The sequence below is a fragment of the Leopardus geoffroyi genome, chromosome A2, assembly GCF_018350155.1.
Source record: "Leopardus geoffroyi isolate Oge1 chromosome A2, O.geoffroyi_Oge1_pat1.0, whole genome shotgun sequence".
NCBI classification, from domain to species: Eukaryota; Metazoa; Chordata; class Mammalia; order Carnivora; family Felidae; genus Leopardus; species Leopardus geoffroyi.
The window spans coordinates 26,192,960-26,216,584 of record NC_059331.1 but is presented as its reverse complement, the minus strand read 5'-3'; the positions used below and the strand labels follow the sequence as shown (position 1 = coordinate 26,216,584).

General features: G+C 45.9%; 1 protein-coding gene across 1 annotated transcript; it reads left to right on the top strand.

The window, feature by feature from the left end:
* The first annotated feature begins 594 nt into the window (after positions 1 to 594).
* On the top strand, positions 595 to 22,146 carry DNASE1L3 (deoxyribonuclease 1 like 3). The gene is made up of 8 exons (XM_045493348.1): positions 595 to 854; positions 8,179 to 8,267; positions 11,934 to 12,041; positions 12,631 to 12,743; positions 15,447 to 15,559; positions 18,200 to 18,357; positions 21,547 to 21,643; positions 21,947 to 22,146. The coding sequence occupies exons 1-8, from the start codon at positions 714 to 716 to the stop codon at positions 22,058 to 22,060; spliced, it is 933 nt and encodes a 310-aa protein (XP_045349304.1). The 5' UTR covers positions 595 to 713; the 3' UTR covers positions 22,061 to 22,146.
* The last annotated feature ends 1,479 nt before the right edge of the window (positions 22,147 to 23,625 follow it).

Sequence of the window (23,625 nt, the reverse complement as noted above, 5' to 3'; positions counted from 1 at the left end):
CTAGGGGCTTTAACTGGCTCTTCATCCTTAAAGTCCAAGCACATTTTCCTGACCCGTTCTAGCAGCCTAGTAATTGCTGTTCTTGGGAACACACTGCTAGCATTTGGTGTATTAAACTGTATACAGTAAAACTGCCTTAAAAAATTATGTAACTCAAACTAGACTTGACCTTAACAACGCCCATTGGGGCGATTAGAGAGTTGGAGCCTGGGTGTGTCCAGGGACAGCTGGCTGCCAAATCCCAGTGAGGACAGAAAGCCTGGCAGGATTTCCCTCCGGCCCCTGCTTCACTGCCCCCTCACAGAAGGCTCCTGCACCCCAGCTGCCCTCCGGGGTAGATGGCTTCCGAATTATCAATTCTCAGGAAAAGAAGGCAGATGGCATGCCACCACAGGACGGATTACCAGATGTCACAGCTGGCTCCCGGTTGGGATATGAGTGACTTTGCGGAGGATGGTGCCCAAATTACGCAGGCCGATTTCCTCACCAGAGTGACAAAAACAGGGGCTCCTCAAAGACTAGCCCCTTTTCTCCATTTCCTTGGGGAATGAAACCCATGATCTTCAGTTCCTCAGAGAAGTGAAAGTAGCAACAAGGAATCCAGTAATTCCTGTTATCTGCAGGCTTTATAAGTCAGCTGAGCCTGAAGCAGTGGCCTAGAGCCCGCACACCAGACACCACTGCCCTCTCTCTGAAGCCAGAGGAAAATCAGGATGCCTCAGCCGCCCACCTTCCTCCTGCTTCTCCTCCTTTCCACCGGCAGTGCCCTGGCCCTGAGGCTCTGCTCCTTTAATGTGAGGTCCTTTGGGGAAGCCAAGAAGGAAAACAAGAATGCCATGGATGTCATCGTGAAGGTGAGACCTTTTCCTGTCGGAAAGAGCGCCGGACCCCCCTCGTGCCCTCTCTGATGCGTTCAGACTTTAAGAGACTCAGGAGATGTTCCACTCAAGTTAGTCGCTGGGGTGAAGGTAGCAGCCGCCTTGGCATTTTGTCACAATAATGGCAGCAGTAATTCCAGTAACCACATCACCTCTCTGGGCTTCATGTCATCATCTGAACGTGAGGGTAATGCCAGTACCTCCTTGTAGGACGGTTTTGGGGAATGCTTGAGTTGGCACGTGTGAAGCCCCTAAAACAGCATCTGGCTCCCGGTTACTGAACGCCCCTGTCAGGCACTGCAAATATGTGATTTCCTTTCATCACCCTTAAAAAGGAGGATTTTTATCTCCACGAAGAGATGAACAACAAAAGGTGAAGTGACCTCATATAGGTGGTGGGTGGGTAGGTGGAGGGGAGCTGGGAGACCAGCCCAGCCTGGTCTTTTTACCCATCAATGCAGCACAGATTTTTTTGCTAGCTCTTTTCTCTCTTCTTTTCTTTCTTTCTTTTTTTCATTCTGTTTTGTCGCTTTTCGTTTTTCTTTTTTCTTTTCTTTCTTTTTCTTTCTTTCTTACTTTCCTTCCTTTCTTTCTTTCTTTCCTTCCTTCTCCCTCCCATCTTTCTTTCTTTCTTTCTTTCTTTCTTTCTTTCTTTCTTTCTTTCTTTTTTTCTTTCTTTCTTTCTCTCTACACCCCTCTCTTCTTCCTTCTTCACTGCCCACCCCATCAACCTTTTCCCAACTATCAATTCTTACCTTTCTCTCCACTTAGATAAGACTTCCCTTGCACAGGGCGCCTGGGTGGCTCAGTCAGTTAAGTGTCTGACTTTGGCTCAGGTCATGATCTCATGGTTTGTGGGTTCAAGCCCTCTGTCAGGCTCTGCACTGAGCCTGAAGCCTGCTTCGGGTTCTGTGTCTCCCTCTCTCTCTGCCCCTCCCCTGCTTGTGTTCTCTCTCTCTTCCAAAAATAAATAAATAAATCATTAAAAAATTTACATATATATGTATATATATGTGTGTACATATATATGTATACACACACATATATACATATATATATGCATATATACATATATACATACACACACACACACACACACACACACACACATATATATATATATAAGACTTCTCATGGGTATTATAACCAATGTCTGGAGATGCTGCTCACATTTCTTTAGAGTTGCTTGACTCTCTTTACCCTACAGGTTAATTTATTTTTGATGATGCTGGGAGCTGAAACCTTTCCCAGGGCTCTGTCTGGGTATTATCACCTTAGAAACCCCTGGAGGCACCAGGGTATGGTGGGAACACCAGGAGCTCTGGGGTCAGATCCCACCAGGCAGCTGTGTGAGCAAGCCCGGGAATTCCCTTCTCCTCGCTGAGCCCCTGGGCCTTTCTGAAAGTGGGCCTTACACAACCTGTAGCACCAGTTGGCCTAGAGAAATCGAGGTAGAGCCCATGAGTGGGCAGGTGATCTCACACAGAGCTGCCACTGTTGGCATTAATACACAAAGTGGATTAGAGCAAGGACTGGCATGCTCTGCTCTTACTTACATGGTCCTCTCCCTGGTTGGCCCTGCCCTTTGGACAGCACCCAACGCCTTCCAGAGATTGTTGTTCAGCCAGAAGAGCCATGCCAAGCCTGTGGGAGCCGAGACTCCCTGGCTCAACAGGAAACTTTGACATACGAGGAAACTATTTTCCCTGCTTCCTCACACAAGGGCCCGTGGAACCCGGGTACCAACTGTGTTCCCATTACCTTCCTCACTTATTCTATCCAGGCAATGTCATCAGAGTCTTAAGAGAACAAAAGACTATCTTTTGTTCCTTGGTGATTCCATTATTGGGGGCTTATACTCAGCACCTCCCCTGAGTGGCTGTGTCCTACAGGGCTGACGGATGGACAGCCCATCACACCAAACACCAAGCATGTGAAAAGTCTTTGTCAAGGACTCCTTACTTTCCCCATTGTTGCAAGACCATCCTGTAATCAGAGGCCATCCCCAAATACCTCCAGAGCCATTGAGAGCACAAACAATAAAACCCAAACCCAGGCATTCAGGAAAGTAATATTTACAGGGGCTAATGTCTAAGTACCTACTATAGGCCAGGAATTTTATATCCTTTTTTTTAATGTCTATGTTTATTCATTTATTTTTGAGAGAGAGACAGCACAATCAGGGGAGGGGCAGAGACAGAGGGAGACACAGAATCTGAAGCAGGCTCCAGGCTCTGAGCTGTCAGCACAGAGCCCAACGTGGGGCTTGAACCCATGAACCATGAGCTCATGACCTGAGCTGAAGTCAGATTCTTAACTGACTGAACCACCTAGGTCTTCCCAGGAATGTTGTATTCTTATGACATAGGTGGCATTGCCTGCACTTTGTAATCCAGAAAACAGAGACTCAGAAAGAAGTGACTTACCCAGGATTCCATAGCTGTTAAGGGGAAGGATCAAGTCCAAACATATGACCCAACCATATTCGTGGAGGTGCGTTTTCCACTCTTCCATACTGGATTTATCACTTCAGAGACAAGCCCAGTTTCATCATGCTGTTGTCATTATGACCTTCATCAGGGGGGTTGGAGAGTGAGGGAGGCCTGCTGTCATCATCTTGGGTTTGCTGGCTGGCACCATGGGCAGTTTTCCAGATGCCAAAACCTGCCTGCTTCTGTCTGCTTCTTCAGTTTGTGTCCTTAAAGAGCGAAGTCTGTTCAGCCAACAAACACTCGCTGAAGGTAGACCACGTGCCAGCTGCTCTGAGGCACGCACTGGGGATAAGATGGTGGACATGGGAGGCATTGTCTCCCACAGCACATGATAATTATGATTTCAGGATTGCTTACTGTATGCCGGGTCCTTAACATGCAGTATCGAAGTTCAGCCTCACAACCCCGCTGGTTGCATTTTGTAGACGAGACAACTGGAGTTCAGAGAGGAGGAGTACATTGTCCTGGGTGTCATGGAGCAAGTGAGCAAAAGAACAAGGGCTGGGACCCAGGCCTAACTGACCCTCTCTGGGCTCTTTCCCTACCATGCTGGTTGCTCCCTGTTCAGAGGCACAAAAAAAGGTTTAATAGGCTTCTCTGGCCCCAGAGTGTTCATAGAGTTCTCCAGAGTGTCCCTTCCCTTCCCCCCAGCCCCACTCACCACACCACTTGCTGGGAGCCCCTCACTACTGGCCATGCTCAATCCCTACTCCCTCCCTCTGTGAACAGCAGCCTCAGGAAAATCTTGAGTTTCAGGTTTGGGAAGGCCTTCTGGGGGCCCTCATCTTTGGAGCCTGATTCTGAGGAGATGGAGCCCGGGGGGGGGGGGGGGGATCTATTTTTCCTGGCCTGAAATTGGGGCAGAGAAAACATGCATCAGTGGTGGATTTGAAAACTGAGAAAAATGCTCACAATGTCATGTGAGATTTAAAAAAAAAAAAAAAAAGACCCAAACCGTGTAATAAATATTGCCACTGTTTGCTGAGCGTCTTTTCTGTGCCAGGGACTAGACTGAATGTATTATTTCCATCATGTCCTTTCATCTCTATGGCAACCCCATAAGGAGGGTACTGTCCCAGTTTACAGATAAGGAATCTGGCGGTTCAAGGAACATTCGTGACTTGCTCAAGATCACACAGCTGGTGAGCGATAGAGTCGAGACATGAATCCAAGGCCATTTGATTCGATGCCTATATTTTCAACTAACGGGCTAGTTATTCTGATGCCATTTTGTAAATATGTATAAGTATAGAAATCACATGAGAAGTGTCTGAGTGGTGGCTTCACAGGTCATCAGGTGATTTTTTATAGTCTTCTACATTTTCCAAATTTTCTACAATAAGCAACATTATTTTTATAATTAGAAAATTATAACAAAATTATTGTTTTAAGTTTATTTATCTTGAGAGAGAGGAGTAAAGAGAGGGAGAGAATCCCAAGCAGGCTCTCTGCTGTCAGTAAAGTCTGATGCGGGGCTCAATCTCACAAATCTCGAGATCATAACCTGAGCCAAGATCAAGGAGATGTGGGGCTCCAGAGCGTTTGTTATTGAGGCAAAAGGGTTGTAAACAGGGAATCTAAAAGCTCAACCCTTCAGGGGCGCCTGGGTGGCTCAGTTGTTTGAGTATCCAACTCTTGATTTCGGCTCAGGTCATGATCCCAGAGTTATGGGATTGGGATCCAAGCTAGGCATGGAGCCTGCTTGGGATTCTCTCTCTCTCCCTCTCTCTGTCCCTCACCCCCACTCAAGCACACACTTGTGCTCTCTCTCTCTCTCTCTCTCTCTCTCAGAAACAAAACAAAACAAAATGAAAAAATAAAAGCTCAACCCTTCTGCTCAGGAAAGGGAGTCTGAACTCTGGCCCATTTTTGTCCCGCGGCAATGGGTTACATTCAAAAGGGACCTTGGTCTCCGAGGAGGAAGGAGCAATCAGGGTATGTGGGGATCTCCTCCGTTGTTGAGCATAGTGGTCAAGCAGGGCTCCGCAGTGGATGATCCCATTATTCACATTCACAGGGTGTTCACATTACTTAACTGCACTGAGGCAGAGTCCTCAATTATACTATGGGGATAACAAGACGGCCAACATCAAAGGACTATTATAAAAATTTAATGAGTTGATGACAAGAGCTAACACTTATAAAGCCAGGCACCACATGAGGCACTTTATGTAAGACAATTTATTTAACTTATGTTAAATAGACTCTCACCTGTCACTTTTTTTTTTTTTTTTTTTTTTTTTTTGAGAAAGAGAGAGTGCGGGTGCAGGGGTGGGGCAGAGAGAGAGGGGGGATAGAGAGCATGCGCGAGGGGGCCCTTGGGGGGCCGGGCAGAGAAAGAGAATCCCAAGCAGGTTCCATGCTTGGTGTGGAGTAGCTTGGTGTGGAGCTTGAAGCAGGGCTCATTCCCATGAGCTGTGAGATCATGACCTGAGCCGAAATCAAGAGTCAGACACTTAACTGACTGAGCCACCCAGGCGCCCCTCATCTGTCATATCTTAATAAATATTGGCCATCACCTCCTCTCCCATAATTACTTTAGCCTCAAGCAGTTTCCTTTTTTTTAATAACACTTTAATTTTTTAAAATTAGAAAGGTATCATTTTTTAAGTTAAAAAATTTTAATTTATAACTTAATTTTATTAAGTTAAAAATGGTCATTATGGACTACTTCGAACATATATAAGCATATAAAGAAGAAAAAAAATATCAGCTGTCACCCTATCACTTGAAGATAAGAGCTATTGGCATTTAGGGCATTTTATGGGCATTTTTCTATGCAAAAATAAATACATAAAACTGCATCTGGGGGTGCCTGGGTGACTCAGTTGGTTAAGCATCTAACTTCAGCTCAGGTCGTGATCTCATGGTTCGTGGGCTTGAACATGTGTTCACAGCTGTCAGCTGTGAGCTGGCTTCGGATTCTGTGTCTCCCTCTCTCTCTGCCCCTCCCCCGTTCACACTGTGTCTCTCTCTGTCTCTCAAAAATAAATAAATGTTAAAAAAAAAATTAAAAACTGCATCTGTTTTGCAGCATGGAGACTGCCCTATATCACCAGTTTTGTATTCTGCTTTTATATTGGAAGTATTTCACATGTTGTTAATATTAAAACATGACTTTTAATGCTACATAATGTCCTATGCCATGTTTACAACATCTTTCATTTAATGCTTTTCTATTTGGGGATACTTAGGTTGTTTCCAAGTTTTTGTTGTGCTATTGCACAATGCCTCTTCCTCTTTGATCTGTACAAATAATAATAATAGCAATAATAATTTCGTGTGTGGCTCCAAATGCCTAGCACTGTTCTAAGTACCCATTTAATCCTCCAGCAACCTTGTGAGGGAATAACTGTCATCATTCCAATTTATAGATGAAGAAACTGAGGTGCAGAGAAGTAGTAGATATTTCTTTATAATAGAAGACCTTCCTCAAAGGGGGAAAACTAGGCCAAAGAGTAAGTACATACTCCAAGACTTTTGATACATACTTTAAAGTGCCTTCCAGAAAGGTCTGACAGAGACCAGTGACTAAATCAGCAAGCTGGCTCGGTGGCAGGACCCAGCTCTCCCTGATGTTTTAACAGCATGGTAGGCTTTGTAGTCACAAGAACCCGAATTCAAATCCTGACTCTACCATCTATACTGGCTGTGTGACTTCAAACTTTCCACTCAAACACTCTGAGCCTGGTTTTCTCCTGAGGTTAGTGAGCCAATAATCATAGTTCTCTCACAGTGTTGGTGAGGCTTATGGTAGGCTCACAATAAATGTTAGCCCTTGTAATTTTTATTATTATGATTTTGTTGCCAGGTGAACTGGGGAGACCCATATCCATACTGGCACCTCTCACGTACCAAGAGCTTAAGAAATATTTATTATTATTATTATTATTATGGTGATTATTCAAGCAAAAAAAACAAGATATAGGACATGTGATCATAGGCTCTGGATTCAGATTGCCTAGATTTGCATTCTGCCTTGGCCATTTTCTAGCTGAGTGACTTTGGATAGTTTACTCGGCTTTCCTGGAGCCCCAGGCTCCTCATCTTTAAAATGGACAGGGGCGCCTGGGTGGCTCAGTCGGTTAAGCGTCCAACTTCAGCTCAGGTCACGATCTCACAGTCCGTGAGTTCGAGCCCCGCGTCAGGCTCTGGGCTGATGGCTCAGAGCCTGGAGCCTGCTTCCAGTTCTGTGTCCCCCTCTCTCTCTGACCCTCCCCCGTTCATGCTCTGTCTCTCTCTGTCTCAAAAATAAATAAATGTTAAAAAATAAATAAATAAAAATAAAATGGACATAACTGAAAAGAAATAAACATTAAAAGGTGGGGGTGGGGGGGTCCTGGGTGGCTCAGTCAGTGGTGAGTTCGATCCCCACGTTGGGTGTAGAGATTACTTAAAAATAAATTATTTTTAATGTTTTATTTTATTTTTGAGACAGAGAGAGACAGAACATGAACAGGGGAGGGGCAGAGAGAGAGGGAGACACAGAATCAGAAGCAGGCTCCAGGCTCTGAGCTGTCAGCACACAGTCCAACGCAGGGCTTGAACTCACGAACCATGAGATCACAACCTGAGCCAAAGTTGGATGCTTAACCGACTGAGCCACCCAGGCACCCCTAAAAATATAATCAAATAAAATAGACATCAAAATACGACCTGCCTCACAAAGTTCTTCACTTATTTCAGTGATGAAATTCATTACTTTAACAAAGCACCAATCCTATACCTAAAACATAGTAAGTGCCCAATAAAAGATTTTATTACTTGCAGTAAATGGCCTGAAACACCTGGGAATTCTGTCTTCACAGGTCATCAAACGCTGTGATATCATACTCCTGATGGAAATCAAGGACAGCAACAACATTATCTGTCCCATGCTGATGGACAGACTAAATGGGTAAAGACGGGGCTCCTGGACCCTCTGCAGACTCAAGGTCAACTGCAAGGACACCTGAAAAGCCTCAGGAATTGAACCAAGGGTGAAAGCCAGCACTCACCCTGACTACCAAGTCACATGACCATCACTGCCCACACTTCCAACTCCATTAGCCAAAGTCCTGAGAACTTTCAACCAGCTAGTTTTAATATGATAAAGTAAAATAGAGGGAACAGATGAGGAGCCAGGACAGAGAGAGAAACAAAAGAGACAAGGGGCTGAGCTTGGAACTACCGTTATAAAAAAAAAGGTTGAGTGCAAATATGAAGTTATGGTATGCCCGCAGGCTGGAATATGATGTAGCCATTAAAAATCATGATCACTACAGAATAGCTTAGAGCTAAATATTCCAGCATGGAAAGATGGCTGCAGTATATTGAAAACAGCAGGTTCAGAACCGTAGGTAGAGTAGCCCATTTTAGTAATCACATTACACTATACATGAATAAGCATGTGTTTGAGTTTGCATGAGCCTAGAGGAAAGACTGGAAGAATGTGCCCAAACCATTAATAGTGGTTACTTCTGGGCCAGGGGAGTGGGTGTGATTGGAGGACCATTGTGGAGGCAGTCAGTGAAGAAATGCAGAATATTTACTTTTTATTTTATATATTTCTATATGATTTGAATAGCTTACAAAAAGTCTGATTTTACAACTTCAAAAAAAACCCCAAAAGATAATGTCCTCAAATATTTTTAAATTACGTTGGATTATATTTGTGATTTATATTCTTTCTCAAAGAATAATCAGCAAACCCACCCACCTGAAAATCATCCCAATGTGAGTTAAAAAGGCATATTCAAGGGGCACCGGGGTGGCTCGATTGGTTGGGCAACTGACTCTTGATTTCGGCTTAGACCATGTTCTCCCGGTTTGTGAGTGTCAGCCCCGCATTGGGTTCCACACTGTCACAGTGCAAAGCCTGCTTGGGAGTCTCTGTCTCTCTCCCTCTCTCTCTGCCCCTCCTGTGCACTCTCTCTCTCTCCCAAAATAAATAAATGAACTTAAAATTTTTATTTTTTTAAATATTTTTTAAATGTTTATTCACTTTTTGAGAGACAGAGACAGAGTGCAAGCAGGGCAGGGGCAGAGAGAGAGGGAGACACAGAATCCGAAGCAGGCTCCAAGCTCTGAGCTGTTAGCACAGAGCCTGACATGGGGCTCGAACCTACGAACTGTGAGATCATGACTTGAACCAAAGTTGGACACTTAACCAACTGAGCCACCCAGGCGCCCCTGTTATTATTATTATTTTTTAAAGAAATGAATGGTCAATCCAGCCTCATTCAGCCTGGGAGAAAATCTTGGACACTCTCCTTCACACAGAGGGTCCCCTGGGCTGGTTCCCCCTTCTCCGGGGCTCATTTTCTCATCTGGAAATATGGAGTTGGGCTGAGCTTCTCCATTCAGCCTCAGCAGCTCTTCTCTTTCCAGATCTGATCTTTGATGATGGAAAAGAGAGTTTAGTGCAAGGGTCGGGCGCCTACACTCAACTCAGACCACTTGTGTTTGGATTTTGACTCTGCTATGACTTTGGGCAAGTTACTCACCCTCTTTGCACCTCATTTTCCCTGTGTATAAAACGGGACTGGTAATGGAACCCATCTTCCCGGAATGTGGTGCTGATTAAATCCTGCATATAAGTGGTTGGGCTGTGCCTGGTCTGTAGCAGTGACCAGTCAGGGCTGGTGGTGTCTATTACTAGTAAAAGGAAGCAAATTATGATGGCAAATGATGGTCCCGAGGGCCGCATGTAACAGCTGCCATCAGTGCCCTAACTACATGCCAGGCATCCAGTTAATCAATTTACGTGTGCTATTTCATTCACTCCCACAACAGTTTTGTGGGGTGGGTACTATTACTGTTTCCCTTATAGCTGAGGGAACTGAGGAACAGAGAGAAGGGACTTGCCCAAGTTCACCCAGCCAGTAAATCGTGGAGCTTACCTTTGAACCTGGGTCATTTCTGACTCCAAAGCTGGTGCTCTATTCTGAACCTCCTGAGCTTTCCTTAGAGGGACTCTGGTCAGTTTTCAGAAGTACGAGGGGACAGGGGCTCTATGCCCCTCCCCACAGCCAGCCTGGATTGAGTCTTCCCACCCCAACTGGCCTCAGTTGTCCCAGCCCCCCTAGACCATGCCACTGATTCGAGGCAGAAGCAGGCCTGTTTGTCCCCTTATCCCTCGTAAGCCAACAGGAGCCTTAGTCACCTCACAGCTGAGTCACGGCAAGCATTTTGCCAACCCAAATTTTGGCAGGCTAGATTCAGAACAAGGCCAACTTTCCCAAACTGGAAGCCCAGTGGAATCCAACGTCCACATTCCTCAGGCCCCAATAGCCAGACCTGCCTTAGAATATGTATCTAGTAGTGGCACCTTGATGGTTCAGTTGGTGAAATGTCTGACTCTTGATTTCGGTTCAGGTCATGATCTCATGGTTTGTGGGATCAAGCCCCAAGTTGGGCTCTGCAGACACTGAGGAGCCTGCTTAGGATTCTCTCTCTCTTTCTCTCTCTCTTAAGATAGATAAACTTAGGGGAGCCTGGGTGGCGCAGTCGGTTGAGCGTCCGACTTCAGCCAGGTCATGATCTCGCGGTCCGTGAGTTCGAGCCCCACGTCGGGCTCTGGGCTGATGGCTCAGAGCCTGGAGCCTGTTTCCGATTCTGTGTCTCCCTCTCTCTCTGCCCCTCCCCCGTTCATGCTCTGTCTCTCTCTGTCCCCAAAAATATAAATAAACATTGAAAAAAAAATTAAAAAAAAAAAAAGATAGATAAACTTAAAAAAAAAAAAAAAGAATATGTACCTAAAGTCCTAGGAATTTCTGTAGGGCCTAGGTTGGGCCCTAAATGCTCCTTCTGCTACTAAACCTGAGAATATGCTATAGCTTAGACATGCCCTAGATCTTTCTGTGGGCAAATGGGTTAGACCGTGCCAGGCGCTGCCCAGGGTGAGTTATCAGCAGGTTTGGCAAACACATGGGGAGTCAAGTTTCCCTGGTGTAAATGAGGGGTAGAGGTAATGGGACTTCACATCTGTATTGCCAGCCCCCAGAACATAAACAATAGCTGGTCTGAAATCATAGTTCTAGGACTTGTGAGAAAATGCTTGAGGGTTTTCAGAGCAGGAGTGAATGTCCAATGAAAATGTTACTAGGAATTCTGCATATGATAAATGTTCAGCAGTAGTGCATGGACAGGGTGACCTGATAAGGTTTCCTCCACCGGGAAGTATGAGGTCAGCCCCAGCCATGAGCCAGAGTGAGATACGGAGCAGATTCTGGCCTGAAGCTTCTATGGTCTCAATAATGTCCCACAGGTGCAGAGCAAAGGGTGTGGATTTGGAGTATGTAGGATCTGAGTTCAAATCCCAGCTCTGCACCTGCAAACTATACAAGGTGGGTAACAACAGTACCCATCTTCTAAGGGTAAGAGTTAATGGCTGTCAAGATCCTGGAAGATGTCACATTCCCAGTCAATGGTGGCCCTTCTTATTAGACCCCAAGGTTATGATGAACGGTAACCCTTCTCCATGATGCCATTGGTGATATGGATACAGAGTGAAGATAGGGGAACATGCAATAAGGAGATGTTTATTTTTTAAGATGCATAATGTAAAATCTCTGCATTTTAGAAATTCAAGAAATTCAAGAAATTCAAGAAAAGGCATAATGTACAACTATGTGATTAGCTCTCGCCTTGGAAGAAACACATATAAAGAGCAGTATGCCTTTCTCTACAAGTGAGTATAGCCTATGCTTCCTGGAATGTGGTTCACTTATAAATGATGACTGTGAATTGAATCAAAATGCTTATCTTTTCTTCAAAACCAAATGTTGACCTCTAACCAGTTCTCAATATTGATCAAAATAATTGCTGTCAAACTGACTCTGAAGCAAAGCGTTACCTCTTCAAACTAAAGAGTACAAGCAGCTTCCTAACACCTAATTTGTTGGTTGAGTCAGTGACTGCCTGGTCAGGAGGGTCAGGAGTTCTTTATCCTCCCTCATCAAGTCCTGGCCCAGGGATGGAAACCTGAGTTGCCCAGCATGGCTGTCTCTGAAACTTCAGAGTTTTGTCTTCTTCCTACAGTAATTTGTTCTAAGTCTGAACATTAACTTGTGGGTGCCCCAGATAAGTGGTACTGCTCAGATCTCCAGCTTTCAAAGGGCCCTGGCCATGGAGAAGAGTAGATGGAGCCTTGTTCTCGGGTGAAAGATCCCTTGCAGGGCAAGAGCCTGCCTGGGGGGCTAATGAAGCCATGTCTCTGCTTCTTGAATGAAGACATCAACTGACTCAGCTGGAAGTGCTTCCTATTTTTTCTCCCCTAGGGAAAAGCTACTGTCTGTGAAGAAACGCTACCTCTACCATGACTATCAGGCTGGAGACACAGATGTATTTTCCAGGGAACCCTTTGTGGTCTGGTTCCAGTCACCCTACACCGGTGAGACCCAAGGCGCCAGTAGTGAATAACCTCCCTGTGATCCCATGAATGGACAATAGCCCCAGATGTGAGCGGGGGTCCCAGGGTTTATGCAGCATTGTTAGGGAGGCATCAGACTTCAGATGGCCATTGAGCACATCTGATACTTGAGTGTTAGGGATGCAGCCTGGCTTCTCAGAATGCCAAGACCTCCTCCCTTAGAATGCACCTGAAGTCAGTGGTAACTCCACTCTTGTTGGAGCAGTTAGGCTGACGGAAATTATTTACCGCAATCCTTGAGTCGCAGTCAAGTATAGCTTCATTCTGAAAAATCTCAGTGGTGGCCAGCAGAAATGAACCCCAAACTAAAGTCTCCCTCTGCCTCTAGTAATGACATGGCAAAGTCCTCCAAGGACTGGGTATAGAGGGGAAATCCAAATGATTGCTCCCTTAACTTTGACAACAACTACACTTATATAAGCCACTAACAAGTATTGATCCCTGATTAGTGCCAGGTTCCTGCAACCTTGCAACACCCTGCAGGTTAAGACCTAGGATTGTCTCCACTTTTACATTTGAAGAAGCCAAGGTTCGAATAGGTGGAGTCACTTGTCCCAGGTCACCCAGCAGCTCTTGACATGAATGAGCAGGGCTGTAACCCAAGCCACTATCTTGGGAGCACATACTCTTAACCACAGTGCATCTTGAAATGGAAAGTCAAGAATTAATTTGATTTGCAGATTGAAGCTATATAGAATCCAATATTTTTTCAGTACCTACTATGTGCCATGGTCTGTTCCAGGCACTGACCAAGGCAGACAAAGCCCCTGCTCTAGTGAAGTTATGTTGTAGTAGGCAAGACAGATAATGACCAAATAAATAAATGTATGTGAGCATGTACCCCCAAATTTATACTACACAAATACAAACACCCTGAACGATGAAGTTAACTATTCCCACCCTGGCTAATTAGTACTTCAGGAAAACCAACATGGAAGAAAGGTGGAGGAATTTCCAGTAGAGGAAGAGAAGGATCTGGGGGCTATTTAGGACAGAAATGCACGTCAGAGAGCATGTGTAATAGCTTCATCGTGCACACAATTCACACTTAGCTGACCAGAGCAGCGTTTGGAGAGCACCCTGCCCCCCGCCCCAAGTGATTATTTCTTCTCCGAGAGAGTCTTCAGCTAGCTACACACAGCTAAACATTGCTAAACAAACCTGTTTGTCTTGGGCCTCCACCTTTTCACCCTTCTCTATCTCTCCTCCCCTAGGATGGCACTTCAGTCATGCCCTGTTTAGAATTTTTTTTAATTTATTTATTTTGAGAGAGCGAGGGGGAGGGGCATGGATGGGGAAGGCAGAGAGACCTAGAGACAGAATCCCAAGCAGGCTCTGCTCTGTGCTGGCAGCGCAGAGCCCAACGCAGGGCTTGAACTCACAAACCATGAGATCATGGCCTGAGCTGAGACCAAGAGTTGGACGCTTAACCGACTGAGCCACCCAGGCACCCTCCTGTTTGGAATTTTCTATCTTGTACAAGGAGACATTATGTCCCCTGTATTTGAGATTAAAGACAGAGTTAGCCATTCATCTATCTTTTTTCCCTTTTATTCATTTACTCATTCATTCATTCATGTATTCAATCAACAGTTTTGAGCATCTCCCATGTGCCAGGTGCTGTGCTAGGTGCTGGAGCCAAGAGGGTGAGCAAGACAGAACTCAGGTTCCAGTGGGCCAAACTCAGAAGCACAGCAAGTAATCTCAGGGCATGAAGGAAATAAAAGCAGGGTGCATTCCATAGTGGGGTGAGGGACCAACCCAATTTAGGTGACATTGGGTTGTGACCTGAAGAAGCCAGTCACAGAAGACTGGGGAAAGGGCCATTCTGAGGGGAGGTGCCAGTAAGCTCAGAGGTGGAAAGGAGTTGGGATGTGTAGGGAGACCAGAGAGAGGATGGGGAGTGGAGCGGAGGCCTGAGAAGAGTGAGAAATAAGGCTGGTGGGTAAGTGCAGGGTCCTGGAGACAGGCTGCAAGCTCTGAGTCCTGACTTTCCATTGTGTGACCTGAGCAGTGATTCCCAACAGCCCCTAGCTCCCGAGTAGGCCTGGGGACCCAGGCACAGGACGAGGGAAAGCTGGGGGAAGAGGCATTCAGAGCACAACAGCTCCATTGCCAGGTGGGCGAGGCTCAGTTCCAAGGCTCCCTCTGTCCCTCCTGGTGGGGGGAGGTTTTCAGATATTTCACAAAAGGCCACTTTCTTTTTTAAATAATGTTTGGTTTTTTTTTTTTTTTTCCTGATTACAAAAGAAGCATAAACTAACAAGCCTCCTTTTTTTTTTTTTAATTAGAAAAAACTTTTTTCTTTAGTACAAAAGCCAAACAGGCTTGACTTACTAATTTTTAAAAAGTAGAGAATATAATTTTTCAAAAAATGAGAAAATAAAAACACCCACAATATCAGCAAGCAGTACTGTCTACTGGCTTTCTCTTAGCTCTGCAGGTGAGTGGGAGAAAAGAGGCTTTCATGTACTGAAAATGCCGGCCTAATCGTCCTAAGAACAGTCACATCTCAGCCACCGGCTGGACCCTCTAGAAATGAGGGGACCCAGACAATGCAGGCTGGGCCTTCTAGGGGGACAGTCTGTTTCCCTTCAGCAGTGTTCATGGAACCTTCCTCTGTTCGGGGAAGTGTGTGACCTCCACCTCTTTCCTGTTCCTCAGTTGTCAAGGACTTCGTGATTGTCCCCCTGCACACCACCCCTGAGACCTCCGTTAAAGAGATTGATGAGCTGGCTGATGTCTACATGGACATAAAACGTCGCTGGAAGGCGGAGGTGATGACCCTCTGTGTCTGTTGAATTCCTGTCTAGCAGAGGCAGAATGTGGTTTTGGGGAGGGATGAGGGACTCACCAGGAGGGTGGGGGGTGGGGCAGGACCTGTGCAGACCCCCACTATTTTAGAGCCTCATTTTAGGCCTTACCTCTGCCTTAAATACCCTTCTTGCTAAATTTGCCTGGGTACTGTCCACGTGGGTCTCAGCAATTCGTACACTGCTCCCCTAATAATGGCTGCCCAAAATCACTGGGTGAATAGCTATTGCCAGGCCACACTGAGGCTGAACATGCACAGGTTGATTTAATCCTCCCAATAACCCCATGAAGTAACTACCTTTCTCATTCTCACTCTGCAACGAGAACAGTGAGACACAGAGGGATCAAGAGTCCTTCACTGCAGGTGATGACTCTTAAATTGGTTCATGAAAGGAAGAGCAATTTATTGGTTTATGTGACTATAATGTCCAGAAGTAGTTCAGGCATAGCTGGATCCAGGGCTCAGACAAAGTAATCAGGGCTTGGTTTGTCTGTTTCTTTTCATCTCTTTGCCTTCCTTTCCTCTGGGTGGGCTCCACCCTTGGGAAGGGAAGATGGCCACCAGCAGCTTCCAGACCCAGTGGTCTGAGACAGATTTTCTGTGTCACAATACAATGAGTTTCTCAGGATTGGGTCCCATTGGCCCTGATTGGGTCATTCATCCATCCCTGAACCAACCACTGCGATCAGCTCTGGTTAAGAAGCTCTGATTTGTTAAATCAGTGTGAGCTTCAGCCCAATCTCACAGACTGGGGTGAAGGAGGAAAGTAGTTTCCCAAATAATCAAGGGGTGCTATTCTCACAGAAAGGGAATACATCCACCATCCGTCTCGGCCTCATCTGGAAAACGGGGATGTCACCCGCTGTGGCTGTGAGGGCCTGTGAAAGCTCTTGGCAAATATGGAAGTGTTCCAGAGGGCTCTTCCTCATTCCTCTTTCCTCCTTTTGGGATGTGACTCCAGTGACCTCCCCTTCCCCCCTCCTCAGTTCCACTGTTCAAACTGCAAAATGAGTCAAGGAAAGTGTGGACACAGAGCTAGGACATGGAGAGCACCAGTGTGTAATTCATTGCTTATTTGTAAAAAGCAAGACAAGAGAAAGACTCATTCATTCCTAAAATTCTGAATTCATTCATTCACACAACAAGAATTTACTGAGCATCCATTACATGTCAGGCACTAGGGAGACGTCGGTGGCACAAGAGTGAACAAGAGGGCCGTCTTGTGCTGAGGGCCCTTCAGTGAGACAGATCAGGATTTAATTCTTGACTTTACCACTTGAGCCCATAAGTTGAGTGGCCTAGAGCTGGTCACTTTATCCCTCTATCCTGTTTCCCTTCTACCTTCTAGTGTTTATTGTGAGATTTAATTTAAACTTTATGAAACATTTAATGCTTGGCCTGACAGGCGGTACATGCTCAGCAAATCATGCCTATAACGATAGGAGCTGGTGGTCACTCGGGTTAAGGATGACATTCTGACCTCAGCCGCGCCCATCAATCTCAGGGAAAACCATGGTCTCTGAGGTCAAAATAAAATGTTTTTGAAGAAAACTCTAAAGTCAGCAACAGCCCCAAACAACAGCACCAGCAAGGAAATCTGACGCTTCCTCTGGATTGAGGAATATTAAAATTCTGTTCCAAGAGCTCTGAAGGGAAAAACACTTCTAAGACAGGAGGTGCTGCTGGTGGCCTCGGGGCAGGGGTGGACAACTCACTCTGTCACCTCCTTCCTTTCAGGCTCTTCCTACTTCCTCAGTAGACAGAATTTCCACAGGAGTGAGTTCCCAACTTCCAAACAATAGGACAGAAAAGCAGGGTGCCAAAGGTGTCAAATTAGCCACCCAAATTCATCTGTCCTGCTCGGAAACAAAAGGCGTTGATACATCCATATGTGTATCCTCTACAGTAGTTTGAGCCAGAGAGATTTGAGGGAGATAAATGAGCTGGATTCTTTGATCCCCACCTAACTCCACAAGCTGAATTAGAGGGACACAGTGACTAAGAACAGGAGGGAAGGGCCACAGCAAACATCCTCCTTCCCAGTGAGAACACCTTCCTTTGTACGTTCTCCCCTGACAAATACTCATCAAAACTGTGACTCAGTTTTAAACTCTAAAAAAAAAAAAAAAAAAAAGAAAGAAAAAGACCTTATATTACTTTGCCAAGTGCAGCCAAAGACTGGGTGACTTAAACAACAGAAATGTATAGCCTCACAGCCCTAGAAGCTGGATGTCTAAGGTCAAGGTGTCAACAGGGTTGGTTTCTCCTGAGGCTTCTGTCCACGGTCTTCCGTCCATGTCTCTCTGTGTCCCAATCTCTTTTTATGAGGACACCGGCCATATTGGATTAGGGGCCACCCCTATAACCTCATTTTACCTTAGTCACCTCTTTGAAGGCCTTTCTCCAGATACAGTCACATTCTAAGTTATCGTGTGTTAGGACTTCAACATACGAATTTGTAGGGGTGGGGGGAGGGCACAATTTAGCCATAACAGACCCCGTTGTTTGCTGAGTATGGGAGGTGGGGCCATTGCTAGCAGTTCTGAGCAAAAGCATTGGCAATAATACACACAAGGTGTCGGTTCCAAATAATGTCTTTCAGAATTTCATTTTCATGGGTGACTTCAACGCCGGCTGTAGCTATGTGCCCAAGAAGGCCTGGAAGAACATCCGCTTGAGGACTGACCCCGGGTTTGTTTGGCTGATAGGGGACCAAGAGGACACCACAGTCAAGGAGAGCACCAACTGTGCATATGACAGGTAGGAGGCACCTGCCTGACTCCAGCTAGCCCATCCAGTGCTTGGTATGCATCAGGAAAGGTACCTTGCTCTGGGCGGAGGAAGAACCTGGCTTGCAGCGCTGAGTCAATTAGACTTCAGGCCCGGCCATTGGGTACTTGTGCAGTGTGCAAACTGCATGGCCGTGTCCGGGAGCCCTGAGCATTGCAGCTTAACTGTGGCTAGTGTAGGCTTTGGTGTCAGACAGGTCTGGATTCAAATCCTGCCTCTACCATTTCATGTATCTGTGCATATGTCTGTGTCTTTGCTTCCTCAACTGTAAAATGGAGACTGTAGTCATGCCTCATTCATGGAGCCACAATGAGGATTAGATGAAGTAGTATATGTCTTCTCACACAATGCCTGGCATATGGTAAGCGTTCCATACATTCACCGGCTGTTAATTATTTCATCACAAAGACATACCACAATGCATTCACTCAAATCCCCTGTCATTGGGCTTAGGTTATTACCAAGAGTTTCCTGGTAGAAGCACTGCTGAAGTGAACATTCTATACATGTACTTTGTGCATATATTTATGAATTCCTCAGAGTAAAACTAAAAATGAGACGAGTAAGTAAAAAGGTATTTACTTTTTTTTTTTTTTTTTTTTTTTTTTTTTGAGAGGGAGGGTACAAGTGAGAGAGGGAGAGGGAGAGAGAGAGAGAGAAGCAGGGCTCACCTGGAGCGGGGCTCAAACTTATGAGCTGTGAGATCATGAGTCAAAGTCAGAGGCTTAACCGACTGAGTCACCCAGGCACCCAGGGTACTTACTTTTTTAAAACTTTTGCTACAGGGGTGCCTGGGTGGCTCAGTCAGTTAACCCTCTGACTTTGGTTCAGGTCATGATCTCACAGGTTCGTGGGTTCAGGTCATGATCTCACAGTTTGTGGGTTCGAGCCCCACATCAGGCTCTGTACTAACAGCTCGGAGCCTGGAGCCTGCTTCAGATTCTGTCTCTGTCTTTTCTCTGCCCCTCCCCTGCTTGTGCTCAGTCTCTGAAAAATAAATAAAATGTTAAAAAAGAAATTAAAAAAAAACTTTTGTTACATATTCCTAAATGCGAACACATACCTGTAAATAATAGCATTCTCGGGGCTCCTGGTTGGCTCAGTGAGTAGAGCACGTGGCTCTTGATCCCGGGGTGTGAGTTCAAGCCCCATACTGGGTGTAGAGATTGAATGAAAAAAAAAAAAAAAAAAGTAAATGATAGCATTCTCTCACAGTTGTAACATCTCCCTGGGGAATTTCAATCAGCTCTCACTTTTGTTTCTTAAACTGAGAGGTGGGGAAGGCACTTGAATTGTGTGCATGTTCATGATCTCCCCACCCACAGCAGAGACCGCAGGCTGGGAAATCCGCTGTGACCGCAGTTCCCAGAGCTCAGCCTGCCTCCGAGGAAGCAGGAGACGGCTTCTGCCAGAAGACAGCTGTTCTCACTTCTCTAGTTTTGAGGTCTGGCTTTCATTTCCATCCATGACCTCCTTTGTTCCTCTCGGAGCTTTCAGGGCTGGTGTGTCCTTTGCAGAAGTCACTGCTCCAGCTCTCAAGAGTGGAAACAGCCCTAGCACTGGGGAAAGCGGAATCAAGGCAGGAGGGTTACAAGAGGCCGAGCTCACAGGTGCCTGCCTCCTCTCTCTCACTTTGACCAGTTGCCAACAAAGCTGGTTGGAGTAGGCCACTCACCCACCAGCCTGTTCACCCACCTGCCTACTCACATGCAGTTGTGCATTGACCGTGGGCAGGTCAAGAACCTTCTGCACCCCTGACCAACAAGAGGGAGGTGATTGAAAATAATGAAGCAGAGAACAGTGAATCACAGGGAAAGATGTTCACATAAGATTGGGTGGGGTGGGGGAACAGGTTAAAAAAAGATGTTTACTGAAAGAACCTCAGTTTTATACACATATATGCCAAAGGATGGCAGGATTACATGTGCTTTTTTTTTTTTTAATTTCTCATTTTGCTGCTATGAATTTTCTATGTTTTCCGTACAAGCATATATCTTTTAGGGTTTTTTTAAAAAGGCATATAAATTTCTAACAAGGAGAGTAAAATGAAATGGTCTCAATTCCAGTCTTCGTTCCGTGTTCAGATATTTATTGAACACCTCCCATGAGCTGTGCTCTGCTGCTGGACACAAAGGATGTCAAGAGCTGGCCTGTGCCACGCCTCGGGAAAGCCTTCAATGGCCTGCACACATATGTAGGAGTCAGAAACGGGGGTCTTAACGATGTTGCTCTCTACTCTCTGGGTCTGAAGGATGGCTCTAAGAAATCTCCAGCCGAAGGTGAAGAGTTCACTTGGGGACTGAATTCAAAGTTAACCCCGGTGGTATGGTACCAAACACAGGAAACCAAGTCACAGGTCGGAATCAGGGAAATCTTGGTGGAGAGGCATGAACTGGCAGTTTGACTCACCTTGTCCTTGTTCAGTCAGGAGCCATGCAGACCCCAACTCATCACTCCACCTAGGATACATTAGAGTCCATGTTTCCCAGACTCATTTAGCTACCATGTTCCCGGTGTTTGCTATCACTGCAAAGCAACCATACTATGGTTTTTGTCTGTATTTGTCTTTAAGTCCATTCATTTCTAATGAAATAAATTAACTTTTAAAGGAAATTTCATGTTAAGGTGAGAAACAATATCCTCTGTCGTAAATTGAACATAGCTAAAACTAAGCCCTGTGAAAATCAAACCATGTTAAATTCTGCCTTAGTTCTCTCACTTGCAGAATGCTTGGTGACTCCAGCCTTCTCAGTCTTGGTCAAAATGGGAGCTTAGGGGGTTATTAAAGATAAGCCAGTACCTTTCTCTATAATCAAGTCAAGAAAAGTGAAAAATAACTGTGAAGGGAAAAATATTCTCACTATGTAAGTCATCGGTACGTGGTGTGGTGTCCACGTATCATTTATAATCTTCTCCTCCACCATCAGGGCTAACTGCCCACACAGGGAAACACTGTTTTGGAGCCCATGGGGCCATGGCAGGGCTTGGTCCCATTTTGCAGTCTGAGGCATCGTCCTAAGGGTCACCAGGTCTGCACTTTGAACATCACTCGGAAGAGCCAGGCTGCTCAGTCCATTCCAGATGTCAAACAGGAAATTTGGTTGGTCTCAGAAATCAACAAGGTGGATTAATGTGACTGTCTTCCCTCCCCTTCTCCAGGATCGTGCTTCGAGGACAAGAGATCATCAGCTTTGTTGTTCACGGATCAAACAGAACCTTTGACTTCCAGAAAGCTTATGGGTTGACCAAAGAGGAGGTACAGCTGCCATCTTGTCTTTCTGTGCCACTGTCCTGGGAAGATGAGTTGGTGTCACCCTTTGAGGCCACCACTGGAGACACAACACTGGGCCATTAGACCTTGAGTCTCAAAGCCCATGATTCTGTGACTTGAAGACCTGTCTCAATTTCTGATTGAGCTGGTCCAGGGATGATGCTCACCAGTGTGTGTTCTGTTGGGTGACTTTAGGCCTTTTGTCTTCCCACTTTGAACCTGAATTTGTTCAGCACTAAAATGAGAGTCTCCTAATCCCCAAATTTATCTCCTTTTTTCTCTTTATAGGCCTTGGATGTCAGCGACCACTTTCCAGTTGAATTTAAACTACAGTCTTCAAGGGTCTTCACCACCAACAAAAAATCTCTCTCTCCAAGGAAGAAAAAGACCCGTCGCTCCTAGATATAAGAATGCGATTTTATTAACCATTTCTTGCTTCTAAATAAAACAGCTTTAACAGGTATGAACTTCTGCCTGCACTCAGGAAACAAGTCTGGTCCAACTGCTTTCATTTTTCAACTTGAATTTAATCTGACTTGAGTCAAATTGGGAGGACAGTCTTCTCTTACCCTTCTTGGGCTCCTACCTCCCCTGACTTACCTAAAAGGAAACTGGGGGCTTTTGCAGTCCAAAAGGACAGGCTTCACGTCCCGAGAAAGGCCAAGGCCCCAACTGTACCCTAGGATTTGGGCAATTATCTGTTTGAGGAATCTGTCCCCTCCCGTTCGAGGTCAGGATGGTGATCGTGTCTCATGGGGATGAAGAATGAAGGCCATCCCACCTGGCCTCCCTGCCTCCAAATTGTCCTCCAACTCAGCAAGCCCAGTAACCACCAGTGCCATCTTTGAAATTCCATTCTGGCCACAGCCCACTTGCATTCCCAGCCCTGCTTCGATACCCTGCGGGGGCTCCCACCACCATCTGAAGAGAGCCCAGAGTTTTTGGATGCCCACAAGGGTCTGTATTTTCTGGCGTAACATGTCAGCCTCACCTTCATCCCATCTTGCACTCTGTGTCCAGCAGGACTGCCCCTTCCCTGCATGGCCTCAAGCCTCCCTCCTCCTGGGCTTTGAGTAGGCCAGTTGGCTGGCAGAGACTCAGGGTTTTGTTATCATTCTGCAACCAAAGAGTTACAGAGGAGTCCTGCCAGCACCATTTTGCCTGTATCCATGGTGACCATTCTTGTTTGTTTCACTTCACTTTCCCTTACATTGCTTCTTTTGTTCAAGTGGTACCTGAACAAGGCTAAATATACGAGCAGTACCAAAGAAGAAGCAGAGACAAGAAATGCTGCCCCGGAACCTCTCCCACTTGTTTCCTGTCTCAGAAGCAACCCCTCTTACCAGTTTATGCATCCTTCCAAGAGAGTCTATGCATAAATAAGCACCATATGTAACCTTGAAACATAGAGTATATTATGCATGGTCCTACTTCTCGCTGATTTTCCTTAATATATCAGAGACGATGTGACTTTTGATATAAGAAAAAGAGACCATAAGCCTGAGTTTTGAAATTTGCATCTGACTGACAGAATTAAATCAAAAGTGTTCTGCTTACATGGGAAAACCATTTTCCCCCAAATTTCGTTGGAATGGGGGGGGGGGGGGAAGGTGGGAAGGTTGTAAAGTTCCTGTCACCTCCTCTTGTGAGCAGGGCTCACTGACCCAGGAAGACATCCAATTTCCAAGGTCCCAAATGGTCAAGCAGGCAATTCCCAAATGAGCTTACACTGGAGGAGATGATGATCCTTTCACTCCAGAGGCCAGCGGCATGGCTGGGACAAGAGCCCTATGCTCGGTGGGGGAGGCAGGGGAAGGTGGACCAGACCAACCACTGTCCTGTCCACTGCTCCGGCTGGTCCTTCCCACCCTGTGACCTCCTTTGTGACAGGACATCCTTCTGTCTCTGCATTGGAGCAGCTTACTGGAGCCACGGGCACCTGCTGGCTCTGGGGCCACTCTGCCCGG

What these genes read in the sequence shown, in the direction of transcription:
- DNASE1L3 (XM_045493348.1), top strand. Translation starts at nt 714, where the DNA reads ATGCCTCAGCCGCCCACCTTCCTCCTGCTTCTCCTCCTTTCCACCGGC. An exon ending in CCATGGATGTCATCGTGAAG is followed by an intron (nt 855 to 8,178) that starts GTGAGACCTTTT and finishes CTGTCTTCACAG; the next exon opens with GTCATCAAACGCTGTGATAT. An exon ending in AACGTCGCTGGAAGGCGGAG is followed by an intron (nt 15,560 to 18,199) that starts GTGATGACCCTC and finishes AATGTCTTTCAG; the next exon opens with AATTTCATTTTCATGGGTGA.